We start from the raw sequence: 22,029 nt of genomic DNA on the forward strand, positions 1-22,029 counted from the left end.
AAGATTTAAATTAGCTTTTTTCCATAAAACTCTCAAGGATTTCAAATAGAGTGCCTTTAGAAGATAACAATCGCGGTATCCACGCTGCTTTTAGAGCCTTGAACTTACTTTCAATATCTATAATTGATAAACCTCCATCTGTTATATCGCCTATCAAGGTATTTCGTTTGATTCTTTTAGATTTGTCCCATATGAAATTAAATAAGAGTCTTTGGACCTTACAGATATATTCTTTATCTGGTATACACAATATAGATGCAATATAAACGAGTTTTAAAGTTGCTATTGTTTTGATTATACATGATTTACCAAACACCGTTAGTTTTCTACGTTTCCATGATTCAAATAACTTTTCCATGTCGTGATATATTTTCATCCAATTTTTATGATAACATTCTTCTTTATCATGTCCTGTATAAATACCTAAACACCTGACAGCTTTATTTGTTGCTTTAATGCCATTGATTTCATCATACATATCTTTAAGCCCCCTAAAAGAATACATTCGGTCTTGTTTATGCTGATGTTTGATCCGGCATGATTGCAAAACTCGTTTATAATTTTCAAACTCAAATCTAAAGAATTCTTGTCTTTAAGAGCAAGTGTTAAATCATCCGCATGTTGTATATTAATGATTACTTTATCATTTATGCTGATCCCCGATATATATGGATCGTTTTTAATTTTTATGGACAAAATTTCGGCTACAAATAAGTATAATAAATCAGATATTGGACATCCCTGTCTGATCCCTCTTGTCATACTACATGTTTTAGATAACCATCCATTATTTTTCATTTTAAATTTAGGGTTTTTATATAATATCTCTACCCATTTAAGAAATTGATCGCCAATATTAAATTTTTTCAGTGTTTCAAAAAGAAAGTTCCATTCTACAGAGTCAAAAGCCTTTTCAAAGTCAAGAAATAATAATATGCCGTTTTTGTTCTCCGAATCACAATATTTAAATAAATCTAATATTTGTCGAGCATTTTCACCTATGTATCTGCATTTAACATAAGCCGTTTGATTTTTATTAATCGTATTTGTTAATATTTTTTGTAATCTTTTAGCTAAAACACAAGCTATAATTTTATAATCTGTATTTGTTAAGCTAATTGGTCTATAATTTTTTAACAATTGTTTTTCGCCTTTCTTGTATATTAGTGATATCACAGAGAGTCTTTGAGATTCAGACATTTCTTTTTGTTTAAAAACTTTTTTAAGGGCGGCGTAGAAAATAGGTCCAATAATGTTCCAAAAACATTGGTAGAATTCACAGGGTATACCATTTAAGCCAGGAGATTTTTCTCCTTTCATATCAAGTACGGCGTTTTTGCATTCTTCGAAAGTAGGGAATTCATCTAACATAGATTTGTCTTTCTCGTTCAACATTGGTTCCTCTATATTGTCTAGATAAGTTAAAATCTTGTCGGTTGGAATATATGTGGTTTTAAACAGATTCGTATAGTAATTAATCATTTCTCCGATTATTGAATTTGTGGTATTTATCATATCTCCATTTGATGTTTTTAGTTCTTTGATTATATTAGATGTTTGATTTTGTTTTTCAAGATTTAGGAAATATTTCGTGTTTTTTTTCGCCACTTTCTATCCATTTTGCTTTTGATTGTATCTGTGCCCCCTTAATTGTTTAGTCATAAAGCTCATTCAAAGTGGTATAAAGTGCTTTTAGTTTACCATAATCAATATTGTTACACTGGCTTTTTTCAATCGTTTCTATTTCTCTTTCAATTAAGAGGATTTTTTGTCTCATATTTTTCCGTTTATTTTTTGCATAAAAGATGGAAAATTCCTTAACTTTACGTTTAAAAAGTTCCCATTTATTTATTGGCTTTTGCACTTGATCTACTTCATCAACTAATTTTGCAATATAATCTTTGTATTCCTTATTTTCTAGATATGAAATATTTAATTTCCAATAACTCGGACCTCTGGAATTTTCAGATATATTAAAATACATTTTTAAATATATATGATCACTCATTCTTGTGCCGTGGGAATGAGTACCCGGTAATTTTCTCACTATAATATTACCTACTTGAAAACAAAAATTGTTACTCATAAAGATATAGTCAATTCTACTAAAAGGAATATCTTGGGCATTACACCATGTGTCACCTTTCAGTTCAGGATGCTCTCTATCCCAAACATCTACCATATCAAGCTGTTTTAACAAGTTTATCAAATAATTTTTATTTCTATCCTGTTTATCATTGATACGACAGTTAAATTATGTTTTCATTTAAACAATTTTTCGTAATAAATGTATGCACTCTTTTAAAAAAATCAACCCTTTTGTTAATATCATTAGGTGCATATATATTGACAATTGTAAATATTTCATTATCAAATTCAACATTCAATAATATTTAAAAAAGTTTAAGCCATGAACTCCCTAATAAGAAATTGCCACTTCCTAACAGAAATGTTTTTGTATGCTTCTCATTAACCAATTTCAAGAATGTCATTGTAGTATAGTTTGCCTGTATAGTATAGTGTAGTGTAGTATAGCTTGCTTGATTACATTTTTGTGGCAAAGAGATGAATTAAATCTTGTGAAATATTGTGCAAGCAAAGAAATGAATAAAATATTGTGCAACTTCGATTCTTTCACTTTTTATTTAATTACATCATTGAAACAACAAATAGTCGAAAGTGTTTAATATAGAAAAGTTTAAGCTTTGAAATTAGACATCCAATACAGTACTCCCTGTCAATGTCAAATTTTTGAACAAACAAGTCTTTAAAAGTATATACTACAAAGAAGCGAAAATTTCTGTTAGACAGGGCTTTATTGGATTTGATTACGCCCCGACCAAAATTATCACTTCATAATACTCAAAGAATAATTTCTTATTCATTTGGTCATAATACAGGCTTGATTTTTTTAAACAGTTTTAAAAAATTAGAAAAAGCTCTAAAATATTTATCGTCGTTGACGTTTTATTTTGCACTAAATATTTGATAGATAATGAGAAAGAGAGAAGAGTGAGATGAAGACAAATGGATAGGCGGACATTTACTAGTACCCAAACAGTAAGAGTGATATAAATGAAGGTAACTCAAGCCGTCTTGCAAAAATACAGTCCAACAGATAAAAGAGAAAGATATTTTTTTTTCGGGGGGGGGGGGGTATTCACTAGAGCGAGCTACGCTTATCTAATTCTACACTTTATTTCACAATAATATTAATTGATAATTATACTTAGAACGCAGAACGAGTTTCTAAATTCTTATATTGCCATTTTCTTGACCAAAACCAAAAAAAAAACATCGAAAGGAATTTTTGTTGTTGAATTGTTTCCTAGTTTTTACTTAATGTTTCAACCACGTCGCAAAGAACGGTCAAGATCAAATTAAGATAAATTTGATAACATTAGGTATGTAAATTCTAATGCACATCACCCCTTGCATGGCAGTTAAAGTATGGATAATGTGATGTTCGTGTGGAAAATATAAATTTCAGAGGCTGAGGGTTGCTGGAGGAGTAGTCGGGGCACAAACTGTTTTGATCAGGTCGAATGGGACTCTGATGTTTTGGAAAAAGAACCATCCTAAAAGAGAATTATTGCATGATCGAGGTTGCAAAAGGATAGACAAAGTTTTTCATTGTTTACAAAAAATGGATTTAATAAGGAAAGGAAGAAAACCGTCGTTGATTAACTTCCTAGTGGCAAATGACCTATACCCAGCAAACTTTATAAATTATACGTATTTCAAAATTTAGAAAAACAACATTATTATTTTTTCTATACGTTTATTTTTCAAACTTCAACTCAAACATGCATCATTAAGATTTAGTGACATAAAAAGACATTGCTATTTAAACATATTTTGTTAAAATATACAGTGATTTCCGTTATAACAAAAATGTGTCCTCATGTTTTAATTTCCGTCTCGGGAAAAAAAAATCGGCTGTAATATTATCTCCAAAAAGTGTCAAGTGATTAGAATTTTGAATTATAAAAAACAAAGGACACAACATATTAAGAAATATGGGACTAATAAATTTACAATGTAAATGAATATATCAAAGTATAACATTTGAGGGAGACAGCAAGATTCTAAATAGGCTTGCTCGAGAAGAACTGGAATCTTTCGCCTCGGGAAATAAAGCAATAGAATCTTGCTGACTCCCTCAATGAAATACTTTAACTTTTTTATCATACTGATACAGACAATAAATGAAAAAAAGGTTTAAATTAATGTAATCTTATTTTACATGTACCAAACAAGTTTTAACAACATAAACTAAGCTAATGTGCAAGCGCATCTTTTTGTGACATAGGCAAGATATGCTATACAATAGGTAGATCAATTTGAAAAGCCAATCAAAAGCGTTGCAACTAGAACTGAATTATTTGATAATGAATTATTTGATTATGAATATCCGTGATATTTATGATTTTATTCGGAATATTTCGGAACTTTTCCTTTAGCTAACAAAAATAAGTGTCAAGAACAAGTGTGTATCAGTTCATCGAACTCACTGTTTTGCAGGGAATCAGTCTACAAAATCCAACTCACATAAAAACCACACGAGGTATATTCATCATTAAAAATTCCTAATTGACAATTTCTACTAATTGAAACACAATTCCTTATTGTCAAATAAGATATATCTAAACATGGCTCCAATTGTGTTGTTTATTTTTCGTATAGTGTAAAAGTTATAATGTCTAAGCTCTTGAATGCGGCCTGTTTTGAATAAATGAAGTCCATAGCTGTGTGACCATTTATAGTTCTGATTAAACAAAACCAATCCATGTGGAAAGAACACACAGTGATGAGATATCACACGAAGCAGAGTAGGATACATCTGGGATAGCTTTGTTGCCATGAGTACCGAGTTGAGTCCCCATTGGGTCGGGTCGTAGAAACTGTAACTATCAATCCATTTGTTGATAAATGAGGCATCCTTTTTTGCAAATATCAAAGCACTGCCCATAGCCTTATCATGTGCCATCCCCATTGTACAGTTTGTGTTCCTGAATTCATCTTCAGATCTCAAAAAATACTGGTCCGTGTCTACATATATGCCCCCGTATTCTGAAATTAATATTACGTTTGTAGAGTTACATGTATCATTAAAAAAATCTAAAAACAATCATCTTTTGCATTTTTTAAAAATTTACTTTCTTTCGGTAATTTTGCACATATTTATACGAAATTCCTTTAATTTGTTAATGATATAATATTATGTTAACTATCAAGAAGTATCAGGTTAAAGCAGAATGGAACAATTATGGAAACGCAAAAACGCAAAAATTTACGCACATTAAAACAAATTTTTTTTTAAGTGCATTTAGTTCGGGACAAAATCCAAATACTTTGAAATTCAATTAATTATTTATAAGTAAGAAATACGATTTAGTGTTCACAATTCTTTGTAAATAAAGATAACTATGATTAACCTTTAATGGTAACAGAGAGGGGTAAACTAAACGGTTAATTACCAGTGTATCATTGCACATAATTTTAATAAAGTTTTTAAATATCGACTGTTTAAAATGAAAAGTATTAAAGTGCTTTGTTTTGGTATCATATTTAATTTTCAAAGTGAAATGTTACAAAAATAGGGAATAAAGAGATATGACTTAAAAGTTACAATTATGATTTCTGAATTGTACATGTATCATGGTTTATTCATAGACTTTTAAACAAAAGTACATGAACCATGTGTTCACAGATCACTAAAACATTTTAGTAAAAATTTTCATTTCCTGCGCATATAGTATGTCCTTAGGATTTGAAAGGCACATTTTTATTTAGTATTTTTTTTAAAATAAATCAAATTCATTAAGATTTTGTTTTTATTAAATTGGTCATTTGATTAACATCATGACCATACTAAAAGTTTAAACTTTGGGTCAACAAATTAACCATCAGATCTGCGTAAAACGTTGCGTAAAGATTTGTTTAGCTTTAAACTATTATTTATTAAAGTTATTAAAATCCAAATATTTTACTACATAAATTTGGGTATTTGTCTACATGTTTATATTGAGCTATTCTTCAAAAAGCGATCACTATAGTCTAAAAATGGCCACGACAATTGAGCCCTATTACGGAAAAGAAGATAACAAAAGCAATTTAACAAAAATATTGAATGAAAGCTTTAAAACAAACGGCTCAGAGCTAAAACACTTTGAATATATTTTTGTTCGATGTAAAGAAAGATTCTTTACTTTGGTAAAGTAATTTTTTACTTTCTTTAAACAGCACAATATCAGTTTCGTACCTTTTAATATCTTTAGTCTTACGATGTCTGATTTGTGTTGAACAAACTTAATCATTTTACCAGAAATCATCATTGGTGGCCTCATTTTCACCAGCACTATATTATCCACTATCTTTCGTAAAAGATTCCACCACGTACCCGAGGGTAGAAGCTCATAATACAGAAAAATCAAACATGGTTTCTGATGTTTGTGTGCACTGTAGATACTAACAAAGTGAATAAATTCAAAGGTCATGTTTCCAAACCAGATGTAGTGAATCACGTTGGGTACAGGTTTTCCGTCCCAACAGAAGGAAGAAATGACCTTTCCGAGGCAAACATCTGGAAAAGCGAAAATCTGGTCGACTGATTTTTCATTCACCAAACTCTTTTTAACAGATATCGTATAATTGGAACAAGAAATTAAGGTCTGATATCGTTCTCTTTTTGTAAAATTAAATAAACTGGAGTTAAAAACACAGGGAACCGTTTTTGTGAATGTCCAATCATATCCACCAATGGGCACAGCATCTGAAAAAGACATCGACATACTTATTATAGAAATAAACACTTATAAAAGCATAAAGAGCGGTAAAGAGAGTTACGTTCAATTTCTTTCCAACTGAGGCATTTATAATGCTATCGTCATCGTGTCGTCGCGCCATCACTCTAACGATTAAAAAGGGTTGTATTCCAAGCAGCCATTGAACAACACGAAAAGCTGTTAATATTATTATTTTGATGGATACGATAATAGCTTTAAAGAAATTAAAATAGTTATTCGACCTAAGATTTGATCGTCCAATTAAACAAAATGACTAATTTCAATTTGTTAATCAATAGTCACCTAGAAAAATAAAAGGTTTTACTTGGGTATAACAAATGATGTCAGTTGAGGATTCGGACGGTGTATTTGTAAATAAATTCATTACTGACAAAGTAATGTACAGGTAAAGTGCAAGTAACATTTGACAAAAACTCAATTTTATTTGGAAAATACAAAAAGAGAAATTTGTAAAAAGTACATAATCTTTTAATTCTAATAATAAAACAATACATATTTGTAAGGAGATATAAAGAAGTTCCAAAACTGAATTTCAGTGCACTTGAAAATATATTGAAAAACAGAATATCTGTAGAGAAATACATTTTTATTAAAAAAACTGTAGATTCTCAGAGATTGAAAGACACTGACAAAGAATATGTGACTTATTATTATGACATACTAGTTAGATTTATTAGGTAAATGATAAATAACACCCCCACCCACCCATACACACTTACTTTTCTCTCAAGAGTTTCATCTCATTTTCACTGGCTTTAACTTCCCTTTTCAAGTAGTGTAAAGGTACATTTGTAAACGCGTTATATGTGTAATATACAGTGTATGCGACTTGGGCCTGCATTACATGTATACTCTTATACTTTAAGAGACAATCTGTTACTTTGTGAGGTGTGTGTACTTCTATCCTTTGTATCCTTCTCTACTGTTTTTGGCAATAAAACTTTCAAAATAAAGTAATGTACAGGTGTACATATTTTTTAATGTAAGTAAATGTACAAGTCATACATATAAGCCCTACATATACATCAAGAAAAAAAAGTCATGTAATTATGATTTCCATGTAAATTTGAATTAAATATTAGCTATTTATAGTTAGCAATATCACAATTTGTATCATGTACACTAGATTTCACATGTGCGAGCACAGGTTAATTGATTTAAACAGAATTTGAAAAAGGTGAAATTTATATTTTTTTCCATAATCATGCATTTTCTTCAAGTCTTTCTCATGAAAAGATTTTTTCCATTAGCTTTTATAGGCAAAGATCGTGGCACTCTGAGAGTGCTCTCCCCTGGGTTGGACGGTTTTCACACCCGGAACTTTGAGACTGCTCCTCCACTGGGTGAAATAGTTCTCACACCGGGAACTCGGAGAGTGCTCCTCCACTGTGTTTGAAGGTTTTTACACCCGGAACTCTGACAGTGCTCCTCCCCAGGGTTGGATGGTTTTCACACCCGGTACTCTGGGAGTACTCCTCCACTGGGTTGTGTGGTTTTCACACCCAGAACTCTGATAATACGAATTGCAATCTTGACTTACGGGTCTTTCCGACTAGAATTCCAAGCTATAGATGGAAAGCCCGCGATGAAATTCAATCACGTTGCGTATTTAAAAAATAGAATAAGCGTCTTTGAACTTTACTATGCATTGTACATCAGTTGTCATAATATTTCCCTATGATCGTTATTAATTCATTGGAAGTTTATAGATTGAATTATTTGGCATCTTGGAAATTTCTTTAACAAACGAAAACACCGCTTTTGTATATAAAGGATGAAGCAGAGTCTATGCCAGTATCTGTTCAATATCTAGATTGTACTAGATGATACCCCTCGTAAGCGCAGGAATTAACACTTTACACATTGTTATAATATAATGCATAATATGTTGAACCATTTTTTTTTTTCATTTTTTGTATATATTTTGTCCAAATTTTACCTTTAAAATCCTTTAAAATTGAAATAAAAAACAAACTGCATTGTTGGATATTTAGGGTAGCGGGTAGGGGTGAGAAATTTTAACTGAAATTGATAATATACACATGTACATGTACGTGACCGTAATCCGTTTTTGCGACTGACTTGAAAAAAAACCCACTTTTTTTTTAATTCTACATGTATTTATTTCAAACCAGTGAACAGGTATTTAGTGTATCTCTCTCTATAAATTTGGTCCTTTAGGTCAATTTTCAATATAATTTCTATTACTATCGCAAATAAGAATTTAAGATAAAAGAAAAACAATCTTGAAGGGGTGAGGGCACCCCCATTGAAGTTCCCCGTTTTATTCATACATTATTTATCCATACAGTATAGCATTCGCAACTTCCCTAGAAGTTGCTATGGACAGTATATAGACGTAGAATACAATTATCTATTCGTAAATGTTTAAGGTTTACAACCAATCCGTCGTGGTATGAAAATGTATAAAAATTAAAACATGCTAGCTAGGTTATGCATTATTATTCATTTGCATGCATATTTTAATCCAAAGTTGTCAGAATCAAAGTAGCCGGTGAAAGCTAATGGCTAACTTGCCCTACACTTTCCGCCAGATCTCAATCAGTCAACCCTTTTCTGGGCACTCCGTTCTGGATAGTTCTTTAAAAAACTACTTAAAATCGCATTAATTGTTCCATTTCATTATTAACTTTTTGTAATCATAGAGGTCCGATCCAAGGTATCTGCCCGCGATGCATGATTAACTTCTCCTACGTTTTGTTAATTTGTAGTCAATTCGCGTTTTTAGTTACCCAATTCTGGAATGCTCTATCCCATTCTCTCACCAGAAGTCGCTTTTTGCAAGCGAATGAGTGACAATACTAAAATCGCACACAAAAGAAATGAATTGACTTATTTTATTTATTCAACATTTGTCAAATCTTAACTTTTATATTATTCTCTAAATAGGCTCACAGTAAATATATTCACTCTATACGTAATTATTCAATATTATTTCATTGCAAGTATATATTTTGATTGATACTATCCCTGACCTGGATCCGCCAAAGCGTGTCCACCACCTCATTGTTATTTTTGCTATTTCGGGCTTGTTTATTGAAATTAAAAGTAGGTTTGTGATTAATTTCACAATAACAACTAATCAGTTAGAATTCAACTATACCTTACGGACATCATCTCACATGTGTTGAAATACCAAAGGTGTAAGCAAGTACTCTGGTGCAGGCATTTTGTATTTTATTTGCAAAATGTCTTAATTTATAAGTATAGATATTATGCCTTTGATTCCAAATTTAACCGCTGTATACTGAAAGAGCGCTTTCGTAATCACAGCACACCAGTTTTTTTTTTATTGTTTTCAATATCGGGGAACCAGATTATTGAATCATATACAACTACCAAAAACTATAAATTGTTCGTACCCGATATCATTTAAATATTTTAAAGGTATTCATAAAACATGTTTTCTTTTCAAACAATTCCAAAATACTTTTCATTGAATTTATCGATTATTTTCAAGTACTTGTTAGCCCTGATGAGTTACCGTTATTTATGATTGGGTCCAACCAATGTTTTGATTTCGGTATGCAAGTGTAACTGCATAAGAGAGTTAATTAAATTCACTCTCAAAATTAAGTTTCTATTTGGTAAATTAAGTTTTATACCATGTTTTTATCATAAAAACCAGTTATCTACCGATATACAGATTATTAAAGTACAAAAATTCAAGTCCATTATTTTTATAAAGTATATTACAAGAAAGAAAAATATCAATATGCATTATTTCAAGGTTCTTCATATACAAGTATTAGTTGCATATCAACTAGTATGTGTTTCCAGATTTGTATATCTGATATGCTACCTGTATAAAATGTTAGCTTTGAAATGTTAAACAAAGTTTACATGAAAGCGAATTTCTTTTTTTTTTCTACAAAAATATGTTTAATTTATTTTTATAAAGGCAATTCTTTCGTATTTCTACATACATTGACAAAACATTGAAAAAAATTATAAATCACACAATCCATACACAAAATTAATGATTAATATATATATACTTACTAGCAACCAAATGGGTATAGTTATTGACCAATATACTTTTATTTTTTCTTAAATAGTATAAGTTCGTTTCAATATCACATGATTTTTCCCTGAATATCTTCTCCACAATTTTCCACGACGGATAAACGGAAAAGACGATTAAGCCACATAACACCCCAAAACTCAGAAATAGGACTAGGTTTCTGGAAAAAAAGACAAAAAAATTCAGCGGAATGCAAATAAAATGTTTTATTTTAATTGCTTCAGGCTTTCTCTACAAACTTGACTGTCAATAAAACGTTCCTATTCGTCTCGACTAGATTTGGTACTAGTACATGTATACACATTTATATTCCAAAATGCCATTGTTTTAAAGATAATTAACTTTGATTATTGGTTATTCAAGTAGAGTTTGACGACGGTTCATTAAAGAATCAACGTTATAATTACAAAAAGTAAAATCTGTTGACATTGTCAGACGACCTAACAATTTATTGTGAGAACAGGATAGATTGGTTTTTTTATTTAATTTTAGAAAATTCAACGTTTGTTGTGTTTCTTGCAAAAAAGTAAATAATATATATTAGCCATCATAGTTGTTTTTTTTAGTACATGTAAATATGTATTTTTTATTGCCTGAAATTTTTTTTTATTATTGTATGTGTTGCAGAGTTTGTTAATGGTAAACAAATTCGAGTTATCGGACCTTGAATTTAACATTGCAACTCTGATAACAATTGATAAAAAATAGTTTTGATGAATATTTACAATGAACACATACCATGGTAAGAAAAAGTAGCATGATTATTTGTTGAAGTTTTACATAGAAAATATACACAGAGGTTTATTGTATATATTTGACTAATAAATATATCTCCTGCTACCAAATCAATGTTAACATTAATACAGTGCGAAACTTACTTAGTATTATTAATGCGTAATACTATACTATTAATGTGCACTGTAAAGAGTTAATGACAGTATGGCAACAGAATATAATGTCAAATACAGAAACATTATTATTTTCTGTTGAAATCTATCTATTGAATAGAGGTAAAATTGCTATTTTTCATAGTTGAGTCGTTATCAAAACATGCAGTCTTTTGCGTCAGTGTCCAATTAAAGGGGATAAATAATGTATTGGGGGGCACATACAGTACCACTGGATTTTAGAAACCTTAAACTTTAATATTTTTTTGCTTAGAATATAAAATAATATTATTTTTAATGACATATCAGTGAACTTATGTTGTCTTCAATAATATAGATGTTTTACTCAAATAATCACCGTTAATTTAAAAAACAACATTCATATTTTATTTTCCGCTATGCAACTTAAGACTAACGTTTACTCAAAAAAAAAAAATTCCACAGACGATGATAAAAAAAACATCTATTGTGTAATATATACTTTTAATGGTTTTAGTTTTTTTTTCACTTTCAAAAAAGTAGGTCAATTACTTACTTTTTGAGTAAATGGCCATTGAATATTTTTTTAAAAAGACTATGTGCGGTATGGTATTTGCCCCAAATTTTAACAATTTTTTTAATAGTGTCGAATAAAAATCAAATATTCATAGTTTATTGTACAGTGACGCCTATCACTAAAATCATGATTTAAGTCATCATTGCTCATCCGCTATTTATCTATGACGCCAACTAAATGACCTTATGGCAAATTTGAAAACCATTTAAAATATTTTCATTTTTGCTATATATTTTGCATTCGGAAGTATAGAGCGCAGGTCTGCTCAAGTACGATTTTGACATATGTTTTTCCTCTGATAATTATACACATTATACTAAAAATGGTACTTTAGCAAGCCTGCGCTCGATGTTTCCAAGTCGAAAAACCATCGGAAAACACCAATATTTTGCTACAAACATCAATTTATCAAAATTAGGCAATCTTCATGACGTTATTTCTACATTATGACGTCATTGTGGTAATGATCTTTTGCACTCTCTTATGTCTAATATGATTCTAGTTAACTATCTTCCACCTTATTTTTAAAGCTCTTTATAAAACTTTAATGTGGGGGGGGGGGGGGGGAGGCAAAAAATGCATAAAACGGCACATACTCCTTTACGAAAACTCTCTACATATTTTACACTAAGATTGAGATTTTCTTAATTGTGTAAATAAACAAAATTGCTTAACTTAAAAAAAATGAAATATAGTTTATGAATGGCGGAGGCACATTAAGTTTTCATTCACAATCGTTATGAATATTTTAGTCCGAATTTCCAGTATCAGTGTTTAAATTCCTACCCATTTTTGAATCAATTTTACAAAAAAAAAATGATGATAATACTACAACATTTATACTATGAAAGCAATATGAGCTGTATATTTATCAATATTTTGCAATTTGATTTTTCTGCAAAAACCTGCTAGTGTGCTAAGATTGCATGTAACTTAAACTTTTATGATAAATAAAATTTATCTTGTACATTTAAGGATAAGAATGTAAACATTTCTTGATCTGGCTTGTCTCTGCCCGAAACTGATCAAAACCGTTGCCAAAAGATATAAAAGCAATGAATATGACATTCTACATGTTGTTTTGTATGCAAATTATGAATACAAGAACAGGACAATGCCTTCTTAATCACTTAAAACAGCTGTTGGACTGCACAGCTAGAGACTTATTTTATTTTTAAGAACAAGAAAATTCCAGGCTATACTTAGAACTCCCGTGTCTATGTATGGAGACACATTGGCGTTTTTTTTCATCGATAAAAAATGCCAATTCAAAACAATCTGGACTGAATGTGACAGACAACTCCATACCAGTTCCATTTTTTTTTAGTTCTATGAGTTTTAATTAAATTAAATTCTTTTAGAAGTAGGATAGGGGTCCAAAATATTAATTGCCGTAAAGAAAAAATACACATATATTTTTCGATAAAGATATCTAATGTACCTCCATAGAAACAGACAAAAATATCTCGTGCATATTAATGGTTTTTAAGACTCGTTTCAAGAATGGGGTTCCCTCCTTTGAGACAAAGTACCAACTTAAATAAGCAAACTTTGACATTTTTCTCAACATATGGTTGTAGAGTAAACACTAATGACCTCCTTTTATATTTTTTTATATTTTTAAATTTTGAATTAAATTATGTAGCTGCGCAGTTCAAATTGATTTAAAAATGCATTGTTATGCCCTTGTATGCTTAAATTGCATACAAAACAACATGTTGAACGTCATATTCATTGCTTTTGACAGCAGTTTTAGTAAGTTTTAGACAGAAACAAGCTAGTTCAAGAAATGTTTACATTTTTCTTCTCAATTGTTAAAGATGGCCGCACACCCCCTTTCATTTTGCTTCAATTAAGACTTCTTAAAACCTTGTCCCACAAAAAATAAGCCTGACAGAAATTACGAAAATAAAATTTTCGAAAAAAAAACCTCCAGCTACATTTACAATGAAAATTACAGCTTATATTGCCTTAAAGAGGTTCGCTCTTTAGTTTTGGGTAGCCATTTTGGGTCACCTCTAGTCTAAAAATTCTGCATCACATATTAATTCTAGTAGTATATTTATATCTTACAATGCCAAATAAACTTTATTGAATAAAATTGTCTTTAAAAAATTACATTTTTACAGAGTTTAGTAAGGACTATATTTTGTGGCAGAAGGTTTTCAAGAAGTAAATGAACAATTTTCATTACTCACAAGTTTTAGAGTACTGTTACTGTAGCTTCGTAATTTTAAGCGCAGACCAAACTTCTAGATAGTTTGAGTATTACGATATATTTATGATGTTCTAAAAAAAATATATTTAAAAAATATTTTGATATCTCTGTCGAAATATTTTGGCATATTTAACTTATATTTCATAGAAGTTATAAAAACATTAACTCCAATTTTGGCATAAAATCGGCTAATTTCATGCTATATCTAAAAACGTTTTAGACGTGACCCCTACTTGTTTTACTTTTAAATGAGACATTAAAGGGACTTGAACACGATTTGACTTAAAATTTTCAAATCTTATTTTTCCATTTTCAATGTTTATACTGATAAATAAGGAAGTTTTAAATGCTATGTCAAAATTTGAAAGTCAAATATCAAGTTATAAGCAAGATAAAGAGTTCATAATTCTTTGTTTTGTAAACAAAGCTCGATTTTGTCATTTCTTACATATATGTTGTATTGGTGTAAGTTTCAATCAAATGTATCTTTCTTTTGTTGATACTAGTCTTTAGGAAGATATTGAGTTAGTCTATATTGTTTTTACATGTCATTTTGCTAAGAAATGATAAATCTCTACATTACATATTTTGCAAACAACTATAAAGCTTTGTTTACATCTGTATCTCGCTTGTACCTTGACTTTTACATTCAATATTTTGGTCAATCATTCACATTGCACCAGTACACCATTTTATACAGAAAAAAATAAAACGTTTGATCTCAAATCGTGTCCAAGTCACTTTAAATATATGTCTATTTGCATGCACAGTTTAGGAAAGATGATATTACTATAATTTTTTGATTTGCGTTAAAATTTGGTTACTCCAAAATGTTGTATCATCTGTTGTTGTGTTCATTATGTACTGGCTTTTGAAGCCACAAGTAAAGCAAGAATTTTTAAACGTTGACTTTGATTTTACTTTTATAGTCACTACATGTGTTCAACCGCATACTGTATTAAAATCATAACTAAAAAATAGTTCAAACCATAAATATTTGTTTGACTTCTACAAATTATCAATTTTCGTGTCAAATTTTAGCAAATATTTTCAGAAATGTATCAATCTGTTTGGGGCCCTATATTTCCAAAAAATGGCATTTGACATGGGTCACAAAAAATAAATAAACAGTTAAGGTCCCCAACTTTATATCCAAGTGGTTTTCGGATAATTGACATTACTTTTATTTCAGGTGCCAACCTTCTTAAACTTGGTATATTGACCTTACTCTGCTGGTATAGAATTTATATACACATGTAAGGTCAATTATAACATTTTGAAATATGTTGTTTTTTATCGTTTTTAAGCATTTTTCAATGTTTTGTAGTATGTGCCATTATCTTAATGAAAAAGTGAGATTAAAGCAACAGAAAATATGCAAAATTGTATTTACTAACAAATAAAATCTTTACTTTAAATAGTAAAGCACTACCAAAAAAATTCAGTGAAAAACAAAATCTGAGAAAATTTAATTCGAATATTCTTTGTTTTGCAGAAAGCATATCATGCTTTAAGCCTTATTCCATAACATAGTAAAAAAAATTGAATGTTGTGTCAATACTAATTTATTTCATAAATACTTTTTTGTGTTTGGAACATTTTACTCATGACATTAAATGTTATAAAAATACGAATTTGAGAACTCAAACCCTGAGTAAACAACGTCCGTAACAAGTTCTCTTTTATAAACAATGAATTTGATGAAATATATGTTCGTTTAAAAATATTGTCTGTTATTGGTGTAACAAGACAAATTATCAAAATATATCTTAAAATACATCAAGTAAATGATATTTTACAAAGTTGAAATTTTCCAGATCACGGTGACATAATTTAATGCTGCTAGAAAGATAAATGTATAAGTGATGACATCATTTTGAGAGAAATTATGACAGAAAATGTTAGTATGCTCAGAAAAATATAATGCAAACTGTGTCAGTGGGTTAACCCTCTTTAGTGTTTTCTATTATGAAAGAACAAAATAGTTTTTCACATTAATGATGAATTTATGATAGATTATGTGATTTTGTGTAGTGTCTGTTCTCTTGGGTCAAGCCTCTGGGGTTAGTTTCTGTCTCGTATTTGATATTAGATCTATTCCACTCACATCCATTAGAAAAGCGTCTATAAATACTATGTTAGATGGCGCTGGTTATCGCAAATGCTTTTTGTATGGACAAATATCAAAGACGAATAAAAACTATATCGTGTTGGATTAATTCGATAATTTAAAGGGTTTAAAATATTCTTTTACTGCGCTATGATATCAATTCCTCCAAATGAGAAGGTATACATGTAATAAGTTAATTACAATTTGGTCGCAGATCTAGTATTAGCCAACCAGTCTTCTTAACCAAACTCATTGTGCGATTATAATAATCGTTTAAAATTTACATTCATACATTTCTACAAAACGGAAAACATTAAAGATATGAATAAACTTGTTTTTGTATCAACAATTATAATCAGTTAAGGATAACTTTTACTCTAAAATCTTTAGTCATCAAATTCAGTTTGCTGTAAACATGATTATTGACAGAATAAATACAGTGAATATTTGATCTACCAGTCTGAATTAAATTGCAAAAAATGTAGGACATGTCATCACCCTTTGCAAAAAAGAAATTGGATTTTTCGAATAGCTATGGAGTAACAGAAAAAGCATTTTGTCCGAATCGTTTGTATATTTTACAATACAAAAGCAGTCTTTTAGAAACCTAAATTTAATGTATTCTCATTTTTATTAGTCAATCAGATTTTTCAAATAACATGCATGTATAGCAAAGCAAAATAAACAGTTGTATGCAGAAGTTAGATATTACAAAATTATACAAAATATGATAGTACAAGGGTTGATCCAAAAGTAATGTCACACTATCCAACGCGCTTCTCACTGACCCTGTATTGTAGAAAATGACACATCAAAATTTTCCTTATCAAAAATTTTATTCGAATGAATTTTTTAAATAAATTTCGTTAAAAACTTAAGGATTACGTTTACTCAGGGGCGAAAAAAAAATCCACTAGTAGGAACGAAAAACTAATTATTCTACATTGGAGCCCCACTATTGTGGTGCTTTTTTCACTTTCAAATAACTAGGTCAATGACATACTTTTTCTGCTAGTGACCTCTGAATATTTTTAATTTTTTTTTCAAAATTGTCCACCATTTTCAAGGTTTTCTTTATTTTGTAATTATTAAAAATAATAAAACAATTTGAAGGTTAGGAAATGATAAAATACGAGTAGCTTTACTTATTTCATATTTGACTGAATCGTTTTAAGATCATATTTTAAGTCTCATTTAGTCCGAATTTCCTCTATCAATTTCCAAAATTGTAACCATTTGTGACCGAGTTTTACAAAAAACTGACTAATAAGAGCTCCAAACCATTGATTGCCTTAAACTGTTTTTGTTTTCTGTATTTTGTTGACATTAACATTATATAAGGTCAATGATCAAAATTTCGAGATATTTTAATTTGAATCGATTTTATGTATTTAATAGATTTTTCCAATCACGTGCCAGCCAGTGATATAAATTTATAGACGAGAAAATACAACCATAAAATATGTAAAATGATATGAAAAAAAATATATAAACTTAACTTTTGCAATTACTTGCAACAGAAAGTTTTTAAGAGAAAATGAAAAAATTAGTTCGAATTTCCTCTGTTTTAATATTAATCTACCGTTGTCGGAGCATATCTCCCTCAAATAAACAAATCATGGATATCAATATCGATATTTGTTAATAACGTTGTTATTTTGTGTTTTTCAAAACAACTTTGGACTACAGATATTGAACTTTTTAAAAATATTTTTTGAAATCTCAAACCCTGAGTAAACGTAATCCTTAACAAGATATTGATGTTTATAGCATGATAGATATGTGACATGGCCGCGTCGTGAATTTACATCCTTTTTAAGGTTTGTATATATGAATAAATTATATGCTTCAAAATTTGAAAATTGCCCCAAACAACACAATATTTTAAAACAGATGCGTATAATGAGAATAACGAAAATGGTGTATGTAGCGGACAGGTGGAACTCGGTGAACTATGGGCTACTCATTTACCATTTAATCTTACAGAAAGTGTTTCCCTGTCACTCTCTAAATTCTCTTTGCCAAACTAATGGTAAATATTCAATTATTGTAAAATGTACCTGTGTGTATTATTTACAGTCTCTAATCTAAAACTGCACACATGTTGTTTGTAGTGATTTGGTAAAATATAAATATGTAATGCGTTGAAAAAAAACTTGAACCATTTCGTTTGAAATTGTTTGCTTTTACTGCTTAGTTTTATTTACATCAACATTTTCAAATATCATAATTGAATATTTTTTTTTTTTTTTTTTTTTTTTTAACAAATTATTCACAAGTGTTCAATTAATGAAGACTTTTGTTCGCCATTTCCCCGTTTGTTTGAAAAAAGCATTGTCAAAATTCAACACACATACAAAAAAAAAGTATAGTTGCTCATTATATTGCTTAAGAAAGTAATAAAACCGTTTAGAAACGCATTTGCTGCCACTGATTTCTGTGGTAATTCGAATATGATAATAATACAAACGGAATTCCTGATACATCACAGAATTTTCAAAACATGATGCAACCTCGCCTGCACTATGTTAATGAAAAGAACTAGGTCACCCCATGTATCATTTTGTATTTTGAGAATTTGCAAGTTTTGTTTTATGGAGTTTGCCAGGGTTATGGAGAGAGGCAGAAAAAGCTGCTGATGAAAACAAATTGGCTTGCACGGAAGATACTTGCATTCCTTTGTCTACACTCCTGTAAAATTACGCATTATAATATCGTCGTCGAGCAATGTTATTTTTATCTTTGGACATCTGCTTATTTTGAATTCTTTTAATGGGTTAAAAGTGCACATAGCTCAATTTAATACTACGTCAAATATGCATCGTATTTATAAAATACTGATTTGCAATGGCAATGCCATTAAACAATATGTCCGCCAAAACATTTCTATATAAGATGTATATTTCTCAGATAAAACAAACAGTCCTATCAAACACTTGCTTACAGCCTCGCTATTGATTGTACTTGTAATTTTTCATTTTACATGTAGAATTTTAAAGTTAAAAATTATGATTATGTGAATCAAAATGAATTTACCATTGAAAAATTGGATATAAGTACCTGGATTTTCCATTCATATTAATCCAAAATGAGCATCCCAAGTCAAAGAAACGCCTCCTGTTTCTAATGATATTCATCGTAATAGTTATCCAACTTTTGAACCACGAATCTTCACCAAATTCATATGTTAAATGTCCTCAAGTTCTAGGGGTATATCACTTAGAGACATCGCATAAAAATGAAAGCATTATCATAAAAAATGAATAAAGAAAACTCGTTGCAGGGGCATGCACCCTAATCAAAAAAAGAGTAATTTACGCAATTATAATTATATTGATTTTTCCTAAGCTTTAACTGCTCTTATAGTAGGACGTGTTCATTTTATGACGTGACTTTACTATTTCTTTTCTCAGAATTTGAGTTTTCACATTTCAAACCATATATATATACTTACCATTTGTCGAGCTCAGTGCGATGTCATGTTATAAGAAATTCTTTTGTTTACGGAACTCCAGTCTTGCCATCGTATCTGTTTACCTGCAGTTTTGCGCCTCATCATGCAGGGATTGCCATGACATGACAGTGAGGCTTAAACTCTCCAAATTTTATGAATAATATGTACATACTTTCACATATGTATTGATACATGTAGGTACAGAATAAACTTCATGGGTCTGATAGAATGATAATTCATATTTTTTTTTACATTCAAAGTACTAACGTATGATTGATAACATCACATTGAGAACAAATTATCATTAATAAATTATATATGCAGTCGTAGTTCATCGTCGGATACCCACGGGTGATCGCGTCTTTTACATATCACCCGTGGGCACACCAGCCGAAATATCGTTGTAAGTTAATTGATATTCATGGATCATATGATTCCATCGCAAAACCTCGATGGCATTTCAACCAATCAGAATTCTTGTAACGTATCCGTGTTCGGCTATCGTAAACATTTCGGGCAAGTTTCAGAATATGTGTAAAAGGTTCAGTTTAGATGCGTTAAAACTTTTCCAGGAGGTAACAATTACACAGCTGTTGAAAGGCAGGGATTCATTTCTTTCCGTTAAAACAGGCGGTGGCAAAAGTATTTGCTACCAAGGTTTCCAGCTGGTGTGGACGAAATTAAACTGATGCCAATGCAGTGTTTTGATAGTTTCGCCATTGATCTCGATTATGAAAGAACAATGTGAATACTTGAAATCTTGTGAATGTACCTCAACGTATATAGGCAGAGAAAGAAGCAAAGACACAGACATTATCAATGGTAATTTTCAATTCCTGTTTGCTTCACCGGAATCCATTTTGTCTATAAATAAGTGGAGGGACATGCTTGTTGCAAGCAAACATTTCAAACTCTTTGTCGTCGATGAGGCCCATACTGTATTGCATCGGTAAGAAAATTTTATGTTAACGGTATCTTACACACAAAATAAATATCCCTTACAAGAAGTTTTATTTTTTATTTCACAAGATTTCAATGTGTATGTTTTAAGGGTTGAAAGTGAAATCGAGATGGAGCCTTTTCGTATCTGGTACAGCAAGCTAGGCGAAATCAGATCCCTAATACAGTGTCCTGTCCTGTTGATAACTGCAACAGCTAACAGATCAGCTCGAATGGAAATGCAGAATTAGTTTTGCATGATAGATTGTCATGAAATTATTCAAAATCCTGATAGAGAAAATATCAAGCTGTTTGTTCATAAATTTAAGAGCACAGTTTCACATGGAGACATTTTCTACTTTCTTATTCACTTGTTAAAAATGGACAAAGAACTGTGTGAAAGATTTTTGATATTCTGTCCTTTAATTAAAACTTGCAGTGAATTATTTTCTGGGGCATATCATTAAGCATGTTGACATGTTTCATTCACAATCACCAGACACGGTTAAAGAAAAGATTAAAAAGAGCGGTAACATCAGAGTTTTAATTGCAACAAGTGCAGCAGGGATGGGAGTGAATTTCAGATCGGTTAAATATGTTATAATTTATGGACCTCCCAAATATGGATGGATTTGTCCAACAGTTCGGTAGAGCAGGTGGTGATGGAGGAGTGGCCAAAATTGGATGAAGACATGAAAACCTATACTCAAAATAAAGAAACTTGTCGTAGGGATATCATACTTTCAGCATACAAATCAAAATCTGACCCCAAAAGATTAAGGCACATGTGCTGTGATATTTGTGATGTCCAATGTGATTGTAATAGTACTGACTGTTTAAATTTTTAACATCCATTTTATAAATACGAATTGCTTGTGTGTTCTTCAGATTCTGATAATAGTGCCGACGACATGTTTGCCGATGATTCAGATTAAAACAAATAATTTCATTATATTCCTGGTTTTGTTTTTGTATTTCATTTAAAGGTATGATGACATAAAGTGAAGAATG

The 22,029-nt window shown here is 30.3% G+C and overlaps 1 protein-coding gene across 1 annotated transcript; it reads right to left on the reverse strand.

The window, feature by feature from the left end:
- Nucleotides 1-4,417: 4,417 nt before the first annotated feature.
- Nucleotides 4,418-10,926, reverse strand: LOC109620981 (uncharacterized). Its single transcript, XM_034451643.2, has 3 exons — nucleotides 10,833-10,926; nucleotides 6,266-6,775; nucleotides 4,418-5,073 (listed from the first exon to the last, which is right to left on the reverse strand). The coding sequence occupies exons 2-3, from the start codon at nucleotides 6,498-6,500 to the stop codon at nucleotides 4,607-4,609; spliced, it is 702 nt and encodes a 233-aa protein (XP_034307534.2). The 5' UTR covers nucleotides 6,501-6,775; nucleotides 10,833-10,926; the 3' UTR covers nucleotides 4,418-4,606.
- Nucleotides 10,927-22,029: the final 11,103 nt, after the last annotated feature.

The sequence above is a fragment of the Magallana gigas genome, chromosome 4 (assembly GCF_963853765.1).
Source record: "Magallana gigas chromosome 4, xbMagGiga1.1, whole genome shotgun sequence".
Taxonomy (NCBI): domain Eukaryota; kingdom Metazoa; phylum Mollusca; class Bivalvia; order Ostreida; family Ostreidae; genus Magallana; species Magallana gigas.